At 41.4% G+C, this 10,022-nt stretch overlaps 1 protein-coding gene across 1 annotated transcript; it reads left to right on the forward strand.

Moving 5' to 3' along the window:
• The first annotated feature begins 4,854 nt into the window (after nucleotides 1–4,854).
• Nucleotides 4,855–7,633, forward strand: LOC106600932 (heme-binding protein 2). The gene is made up of 7 exons (XM_014192725.3): nucleotides 4,855–5,143; nucleotides 5,515–5,574; nucleotides 5,757–5,838; nucleotides 6,248–6,368; nucleotides 6,476–6,615; nucleotides 6,862–7,025; nucleotides 7,140–7,633. Coding segments are annotated over exons 1-7 (648 nt in total). The 5' UTR covers nucleotides 4,855–5,141; the 3' UTR covers nucleotides 7,219–7,633.
• The last annotated feature ends 2,389 nt before the right edge of the window (nucleotides 7,634–10,022 follow it).

A 10,022-nucleotide genomic window follows, 5' to 3' on the forward strand; every position in this document is an offset into this window, starting at 1 on the left:
TTCAGTGTCAAAGGCTTTTATTGACAATTACATGAAGTTGATGCAAAGAGTCAATTTTTGCAGTGTTGACTCATCTTTTTCAAGACCTCTGCAATCCGCCCTGGCATGCTGTCAATTAACTTCTGGGCCACATCCTGACTGATGGCAGCTCATTCTTGCATAATCAATGCTTGGAGTTTGTCAGAATTTGTGGGTTTTGTTTGTCCACCCGCCTCTTGAGGATTGACCACAAGTTCTCAATGGGATTAAGGTCTGGGGAGTTTCCTGGCCATGGACCCAAAATATCGATGTTTTGTTACTCGAGCCACTTAGTTATCTTATGACAAGGTGCTCCATCATGCTGGAAAAGGCATTGCTCGTCACCAAACTGTTCCTGGATGGTTGGGAGAAGTTGCTCTCGGAGGATGTGTTGGTACCATTCTTTATTCATGGCTGTGTTCTTAGGCAAAATTGTGAGTGAGCCTACTCCCTTGGCTGAGAAGCAACCCCAAACATGAATGGTCTCAGGATGCTTTACTGTTGGCATGACACAGGACTGATGGTAGAGCTCACCTTATCTTCTCCGGACAAGCTTTTTTCCGGATGCCCCAAACAATCGGAAAGGGGATTCATCAGAGAAAATGACTTTACCACAGTCCTCAGCAGTCCAATCACTGTATCTTTTGCAGAATATCAGTCTGTCCCTGATGTTTTTCCTGGAGAGAAGTGGCTTCTTTGCTGCCCTTCTTGACACCAGGTCATCCTCCAAAAGTCTTCACCTCACTGTGCGTGCAGATGCACTCACACCTGCCTGCTGCCATTCCTGTGCAAGCTCTGTACTGGTGGTGCCCCGATCCCGCAGCTGAATCAACTTTAGGAGACAGTCCTGGCGCTTGCTGGACTTTCTTGGGAGCCCTGAAGCCTTCTTCACAACAATTGAACCACTCTCCTTGAAGTTCTTGATGATCCGATAAATGGTTGATTTAGGTGCAATCTTATTGGCAGCACTATCCTTGCCTGTGAAGCCCATTTTGTGCAAAGCAATGTTGACGGCACGTGTTTCCTTGTAGGTAACCATGGTTGACAGAGGAAGAACAATGATTCCAAGCACCACCCTCCTTTGGAAGCTTCCGGTCTGTTATTTGAACTCAATCAGCATGACAGAGTGATCTCCAGCCTTGTCCTCGTCAACACTCACACCTGTGTTAATGAGAGAATCACTGACATGATGTCAGCTGGTCCTTTTGTGGCAGGGCTGAAATGCAGTGGAAATGTTTTTTGGGGATTCAGTTCATTTTCATGGCAAAGAGGGACTTGCAATTAATTGCAATTCATCTGATCACTCTTCATAACATTCTGGAGTATATGCAAATATCCATCATACAAACTGAAGCAGGAGACTTTGTGAAAATTAATATTTGTGTCATTCTCAAAACTTTTGGCAACGACTGTACAGTTGAAGTCGGAAGTTTCCATACACTTAGGTTGCAGTCATTAAAACTCGTTTTTCAACCACTCCACAAATTTCTTGTTAACAAACTATAGTTTTGGCAAGTCGGTGAGGACATCTACTTTGTACATGACACAAGTAATTTTTCCAACAATTGTTTACAGACAGATTATTTCACTTATAATTCACTGTATGACAATTCCAGTGGGTCAGAAGTTTACATACACTAAGTTGACTGTGCCTTTAAACAGCTTGGAAAATTCCAGAAAATTATGTCATGGCTTTAGAAGCTTCTGATAGGTTAATTGACATCATTTGAGTTAATTGGAGGTGTACCTATAGATGTATTTCAAGGCCTACCTTCAAACTCAGTGCCTCTTTGCGTGACATCATGGGAAAATCTAAAGAAATCAGCCAAGACCGCAGAACAAAAAAATTGTAGACCTCCACAAGTCTGGATCATCCTTGGGAGCAATTTCCAAATGCCTGAAGGTACCACGTTCATCTGTACAAACAATAGTATGCAAGTATAAACACCATGGGACCACGCAGCCGTCATACCGCTCAGGAAGGAGACGCATTCTGTCTCCTAGAGATGAACGTACTTTGGTGCGAAAAGTGCAAATCAATCCCAGAACAACAGCAAAGGACCTTGTGAAGATGCTGAAGGAAACAGGTACAAAAGTGTCTATATCCACAGTAAAACGAGTCCTATATCGACATAACCTGAAAGGCCGCTTAGCAAGGAAGAAGCCACTGCTCCAAAACCACCATAATATAGCCAGACTACGGTTTGCAACTGCACATGGGGACAAAGATCGTACTTTTTGGAGAAATGTCCTCTGGTCTGATAAAACAGAAATAGAACTGTTTGGCCATAATGACCATCATTATGTTTGGAGGAAAAAGGGGTACGCTTGCAAGCCGAAGAACACCATCCCAACCGTGAAGCACGGGGGTGGCAACATGATGTTGTGGGGGTGCATTGCTGCAGGAGGGACTGGTGCATGTCACAAAATAGATGGCATAATGAGGCAGGAAAATGATGTGGGTATATTGAAGCAACATTTCAAGACATCAATCAGGAAGTTAAAGCGTGGTCGCAAATGGGTCCTCCAAATGGACAATGACCCCAAGCATACTTCCAAAGTTGTGGCAAAATGGCTTAAGGACAGCAAAGTCAAGGTATTGGAGTGGCCATCACAAAGCCCTGACCTCAATCCTATAGATAATCTGTGGGCAGAACTGAAAAAGCGTGTGTGAGCAAGGAGGCCTACAAACCTGACTCAGTTACACCAGCTATGTTCGGAGGAATGGGCCAAAATTCATCCAACTTATTGTGAGAAGCTTGTGGAAGTCTACCCGAAAAGTTTGACCCAAATTAAATAATTTAAAGGCAATGCAACCAAGTTTATTGATTGTATGTAAACTTCTGCCCCACTGGGAATGTGATGAAAGAAATAAAAGCTGAAATAAATCATTCTCTCTACTATTATTCTGACATTTCACGTTCTTAAAATAAAGTGATGATCCTAACTGACCTAAGACAGGGAATTTTTACTCTGATTAAATGTCAGGAATTGTGAACAACTGAGTTTAAATGTATTTGGCTAAGGTGTATGTAAACTTCTGACTTCAACTGTGTCATGACGTTGGCCTGTGGGTAAGGTTTATGACCCCCCCATAAATACCTTTCTCCCTTCCCCTCTCTTTCTGACCCTACTGAAGGACTGGAATAGCCTGTGTTAAATATAGAGAGTCTGGGAACATCAAACAAATGGGGAAAAGGAACCATATTTTGGTAATAAAACCAGTTGGAAATATGCTTGGGAACGTAATGAGTATGGATGTCAGTTCGGTTGTCATCTGAGACATTATGACTGATGACAGGACGACATAAACTGTACCTGAGAAAGTATACACCCTCTAGTTATCAGAGTAACATGGAATTGTTATGCAATTGAAATGTTTGATATTGAAATTGTTTGTTAGGAGATTAAATGTAATTTTAGCTTCCAAATGAGAGAATTGGGTTTTCATAAGGAAAGTGCCCTGCTTGATCAGTGGCCCACCCCTGTGAAGAGACAGGCGTTATAAACGATGAAACACATCCTTCCCCCTCTCCACTATATAAGCCTTTTGACGAAAAGATAACCACATGTTCCAGTACGTGAGGTCTGCAGCCTCTACGTTAGAAGGACACACGTCAAGTACAGAACTAAGCCAACCTCGGCGTGAGCTTTGGTGGCGAATGGTATGAACTTTGAGCTTATTCACTACAGAAGTGATACTTCCTAGCCGTTGAGTTAGCAGCGGCCGCTGTAGACGGGGGCTAGGAAAGGACGGACGACGGATCCAGTCTAACAGACGGACGAAGATACCACCACGTATCCAATTTACCACCAGAGACATTCTTCCGAGGACAGGAAGATCTGTTGGCCAACCTGGCCAGCATCTACGACCAATCTACCGAAGCGCAGCTCAGAGTAAATATTTATTGCATTTTCCTTTTCCAAATGGCCGGTAATTTAGAATGCATAAGATAATGTATTTACGATAGCATAGCTGCTGTTTCTTTGTTCCTAAATCTTCCCGCTCTTTCATTCAAGCCCAACCCCCTTTCCTTTGTGTAACCAGCCATCATACAGGTTCCGTCCACCAGGACGTTTTCTGTATGACATCATTTGTATTCTATGTATATGTAATTCTGTGTGATTAGTTTAGGTATTTAGTAAATAAATAATTAAATCCAATTTGGTATTGCTGATTCAACTTGTTAGCCAGGGTTCGTGAAGATAGCCAAGAATTTACAACTTTCATTATGAGACTGAAAATAAGATAAGGGTTAATATTGACTGCTATCGATGTAAAATATGACTAAGTATTTTAAGAGTTTATTCGGAAGATAACGGCTCTATAAACGTTCTTCCGTGGTGCCCCGACTTTCTAGTTAATTACATTTACATGATTAGCTTAATCAGGTAATATTAATTACAGAGAAAGGATTTTATAGGTTAGCATGTCATATCACTTAATCCGGCATAGCCAAAGACACGACAACTGTATATCCCAAACAAATCCTCTCCAGCTCTTTGGTCAAACTCGAGTGGTGGTGAATACAGTATGATTATAATGAACATAAAATCTTGGGTAATTGCGTCAGATACCATATCAGGACAAAGGGTCCATGTTAACAGCAGTTATAAACAAGGCTTCTTACTCCATTCCTCACTAGTGATTGGTAAAGTTGACCCAGCAGTGCTCAGTGAACAAACTGCATACATCCAAGTGCTATTTATTTCCTCTAAACGTGGCAGCCAGGCTGTTATTGCGAAACAGACTTTCTATTTATCAAAAAGAAATATATAACAGTCTACTACAAGTGACGGATCTAGTCACAGCCTCTTTCTCATTATCCTATACTCTTTTTCAAAGACACATCAAGACTGATCGTCTCACATTATCTAACTTGGCAAACACATTTATAAACCACCTGGTTTTCTCTTCAGCTGGTTAAATAAGCCCATTGCACATATTTGTTGAGGCCCCCGGGCCATTCTGCAGTGAAGTGGGTGTGTCTCGCAAGTTTTGGGAAGGGGTCCAGGATTTCTTTCATAACCCTCAGTTGGTATAAATAGTTTCTCTGCAAGCATTTCCCTCAGACCAGTGGATGCATCTGAACTGAGCTGATTTAAAAGACACACTCAGCACAATGTAAGTAGAAATGATAGTCTCATTGCTTTGATATGTTTCATTTGACTTGTGATGGTGTTAATTATTAAAGGGAGAATGATTTCTACAGAAATTGAAAGTTGTAGTAACATAATTTGGAAACTGTCTTAAAGTATTACAATATATTGCAATAGTGAGTATTGATGTCTGAATAATAGATTTTTCATGTGATGTGGTCACTGGCGGTTTGTACTTTTAATAATGACACTGACTGTTTGTGTGTACTTTAGGTTTTTAGTGTGATGACACTGACTGTTTGTGTGTACTTTAGGTTTTTAATGTGATGACACTGACTGTTTGTGTGTACTTTAGGTTTTTAATGTGATGACACTGACTGTTTGTGTGTACTTCAGGGTTTATTTTTCAGGGTTTGTTGGCTTGCTTCTCATCTTGACTGCTGAAGCCAGAATTGGGTAAAGAAGTTATAATACACATCTGTTATTACTTTCCTCACATCGTAACCACACGTTTCAGAAATCCCACGCTGTTTGTGTAGTGAATGTTTGAATAATTGAATAATGATATTGAATAATGATGTTGTGCAATATTTACTTCTATTTTCCATGATTTATTTGTTTTCCACTGATCCCTATAGGAACTCCTCTGAGTCTAGCTTCTGTACCGAGTCAAGGGAATGTCTGCTGTATGATCTGGTGTGCAAGAATGACGATTATGAGGTGAGTTCATTGTGAAGCACAAATGAACGGCACATAAAACGGACTCATGGGTGTTATTTGTGACCACATTTTTTTTTCTTGTTTAGCTTTCTGTCAGGGTTGCAGATGAAATACATTTTCATTTTCATCAGAATATCATTTATCAACATGATAAGAATAATTTCATTTTCCATAACATTTTAAAAACAGACGAATTGTACCTGCATGCGTAAAACAGGAGCTTCCCCAAATTCCCACTCTGCTACCAAGGTGCCATTCACCTGACAAGTCCCCAAGCCCCAGAAACCAGGCTTCCCACCCCTTTCTACTAGACCTAGACACCAAAGTTGCTCCCCCTGCATCCAACATCCGTAACTCAATACACTCTCCAACACAGGACTCTGAGTGAAGGTTTGTGTCTGTGTTACAGGTGCGCCACTATGACTCGGTGAAATGGGTGTCGACAGACGAGGAATGCTACTTCATGGACAAGGCCACGTACACTGCCTTCGGGAGACTCTTCAAATACATCACCGGATCCAACGAGGCTGGTGTGTGTGTTTTTGTGTGTATGTGTGTGCGTGCATGTGTGCATGCGTGCATGTGTTTGTGCGTATTCATCTATTTGTGTGTGTGTGGATGCACATTTTTCCTATAGGCGTCAACATTGACATGACAGCTCCGGTGACTGTCAAAATTGAAGAGAAGAAGAAGATGTGGGCGTCGTCTGTCTTCACCCTCAGCTTCCTCCTGCCGTCTGACTATCAGATGACTCCTCCCCAACCCACTGATGAGAGTGTAAGACCCAATCTCAAATAGACCCCTAGACCCTACACCTTATGCAGCTTTTCTAGAGTGCCAGATGGGCGGGGTTTGCAGTTTTGGGACTATTCTATTGGTGCCATTGTGCAAGAAAAGCTTAATCGAGCGCAGTTCAAATATTAAAAAGAACACAAATACCATTTGAACCCATGTCAAGTATGTCATGTTTTTTTAAAGACGGCTGGTTAACAATGTGGATGTCATTGTGATTTCCCCGTGCAGGTGTATTTTACAGAGACGCCAGACATGAACGTGTACGTGAGGAGCTACGGTGGATGGATGATGTCTTTGACATCCAGTGTAAACTCCATGCTGCTGAAAAGGGACCTAGACAAAGTCCAGGCCACCTACAACAAAGACTACCACTATGCTGTGGGATATGACAGGTGAGAGCACGGATACAAATCCTTCTATATACTCATATCCAACATCTAACCCAATTCCACCAAAATACTTTTTCAAACATACTTTAATATTTTGTGTGTGTGTGTGTCCTACAGCCCAATGAAGATTCTGAATAGGCACAACGAGGTGTGGTACATGGTTGAGGGAGAGCCTGTGTGTCCTACCTCCTCCTAAACATCCTCCTCCACTACTGCTGAGTCTGGCATAACCACTTTGAGGAGGACCAATGGGAGGTGCATGGTAGACTGAGAACATCTGAGAAAATGTGGTTTGGGGGCAACAAAGATGTTAACTAAGACATGTGTCTCTGATCTGGTGGCATTATAATCCTAAATCAATATGCCACATATTACTGTATGTGTATACACATCTTAGAATTTGCTCATTCTTCTTCAGGGTTCAGTTTGTTAGGGAGGTGCCTTGCCCAACCCCCCAGCCCCATAATTCGAACTCTGTACATATTGACATGTTCTAACGATGTGGGGTGAATGTAGATGTAGACAGGGATACATTTGTACTAAAATCTGTTTGTCAAAAGGGAAGTTACTTTTCATAAACTACTACATTCAATGTTGAACATGATTTGAAACTTTGTCTGTGTTGAGTTTGTTTCCTTAAATATATGCCAAACAAATCCTCTCCAGCTCTTTGGTCAAACTCGAGTGGTGGTGAATACAGTACGATTATAATGAACATAAAATCTTGGGTAATTGCGTCAGAAACCATATTTGTTACATAGTCTGTCCATGAGAGATTATAATGAACATTACAAATGAAATTTTACATTTGTGTAATTTAGCAGAACCTTGTTATCCAGAGCGACTTACAGTTAGTACATTAACCTTAAGGTACAACAACCACATATAACAGTCATAGTAAGTCAAACGTTCCTAAAAAAAATAAAAAGCAGTTGTCAGCTAAATCAGTGCTTGGAAGAAAAGACAAGTGCAAGAGTCAATGCAAGAAAGCCAAGTACAATGGTAAGGTGTTAGGCGTTGTTGTGTTTTTTTTTTCAGTCACTCCTTTCACAAACACAGTGAAGTCATATTTGAAAGCCATAAAAATATCATTTGTTTGTTATTATTCAGTGGTGCCCAACACAAGACCACTATTACATCACTTTTTTGCCACTCGGGGCATGTTCTAAGAAAACATCTCAAATACAGATCACAAGTAAGTACACTCTTAGAAAAAAGTGTTCCAAAAGGGTTCTTTACTGAGGAATAAGGTTCAACCAAGAACCAATTTGATCAGAAGAACCCTAGTTGGAAGACAAGGATTCTTTATCAGTCAAAGGGTTCTACCTAGAACCTTTAACATCCTATGAACCATTTTTGGAAGAAAGGGTTATTTGATGATTCTTTGGAAGGCAAGAAGGATTCTATATGGAACCATATATAATATTTCCCAGCATGCTCTTTTTCAGGGAGATTTTTTTGAATTGTTTGTTTTACTGTAATATCTGTGTTTTTGCATGTACTGTACATTGATCCGTTGATTAATTTTATGCTACACAAAGATAAAGAACATACAGTTTTCTAAACTAATCCAATTGGTTAGTAATTGGATTTATTCCACCCGTTACTGAGATGAGTTTTCCAGTTTAAATGATTGAGGTCATCTATATATTCAATCTTCCCTCTGTAGAATCCTTCATAGATGGTTGTAGGACGAACCTTTAGATTATAAAATGATTATTGGTAGAACCCTTCATAGAGGGTTCTAGGTAAAACCATATACAGGGGGTTCTTTCAAGAACCAAACATAGAGGGTTCTAGATAGAAGGGTTCCCCTATGGGGACAAACTGAAGAACCCTGTATGGTTCTACTTGGCATCTTTTTTCTGAGTGTACACTGCATTACACACTGCAATGGATAGGCATTCCCAATCATGAACTCTGGCCTGCCCTGCTCTTGCAGATGTAAACCGCTTTATGCTGCCTAACCAATGACTGTGCTGTGTATGGTGGCACCTCAAGAGGCGAGTCCATTTCAACAACAAAAAAGCCAAATCTGTGCACGCGGACCAGGCCTACTCATGTCCTGTTCAGTTTGAGAGCGAGAGCTGAAGATGATATGGAGGGTCTGAGGTATTTTTTCTTTATTTTTTCTAAGGCAGCAGCTACTCTTCTTGGGTCCAAAGCTTGCTACTGATATCATTGATTTTAATACAAATTAAATGGACCTGATTATATAAAACAATCTATAACGAGGCTTTAGACCACAATGCTTTATGCTAGAAACAAGCTGTAAAATGCCAGGGAAAGACGTGACTCGGATGCATATAAGAGATCTTTGGTTTGTCTCTATGACATTCAGAGGCTGCGCTACCACCTTCTATAGCCGAAGCGCAGTGGTGTACTTACTGCTCTTTTTTTAGGTGAGGGAGGGCAAAAAAAAAGTCAATGACATCATCCTTTCTCAATCAAAGTTTGTACTGATGTAACAATGTAGGTTCCGTCCCTCTCTTCGCCCCAACCCGGGCTCGAACCAGGGACACTTGCACACATCAACAACTGACACCCCACGAAGCATCGTTACCCATCGCGCCACAAAAGCGGCGGACCTTGCAACGCAAGGGGAAACCCTACTTCAAGTCTCAGAGCGAGTGACGTCACCGATTGAAACGCTATTAGCGCGCACCACCGCTAACTAGCCATTTCACGTCGGTTACACTGACAGATTGAACATCGTTATAGAATAAGTGCATAAAATGCATCCTCCAATTGCAACGTCTGCCTATATGCCCACACATCATGTCTCAAAAACACAGTATTTGGTCCCATATTTCTTGCGTGCAATGCAGAGTATGTGAGTGGAGCGGAGCTGGAGTAGGGCGAGGAGCTGAGCGTGTCCAATTTCACTGGAGCGTGGAGCGAGATTCTCAAAGGCTGTAGAGTCGGCAGTTTCGCCCGCTCCAAGTAGCGCTCACTTCAGGAGCTCATGGCATGCCAGCTCCAGCATTCATTGGTAGTCTA

The sequence above is a fragment of the Salmo salar genome, chromosome 03 (genome assembly GCF_965601325.2).
Source record: "Salmo salar chromosome 03, fSalSal1, whole genome shotgun sequence".
In the NCBI taxonomy this organism is placed as follows: Eukaryota; Metazoa; Chordata; class Actinopteri; order Salmoniformes; family Salmonidae; genus Salmo; species Salmo salar.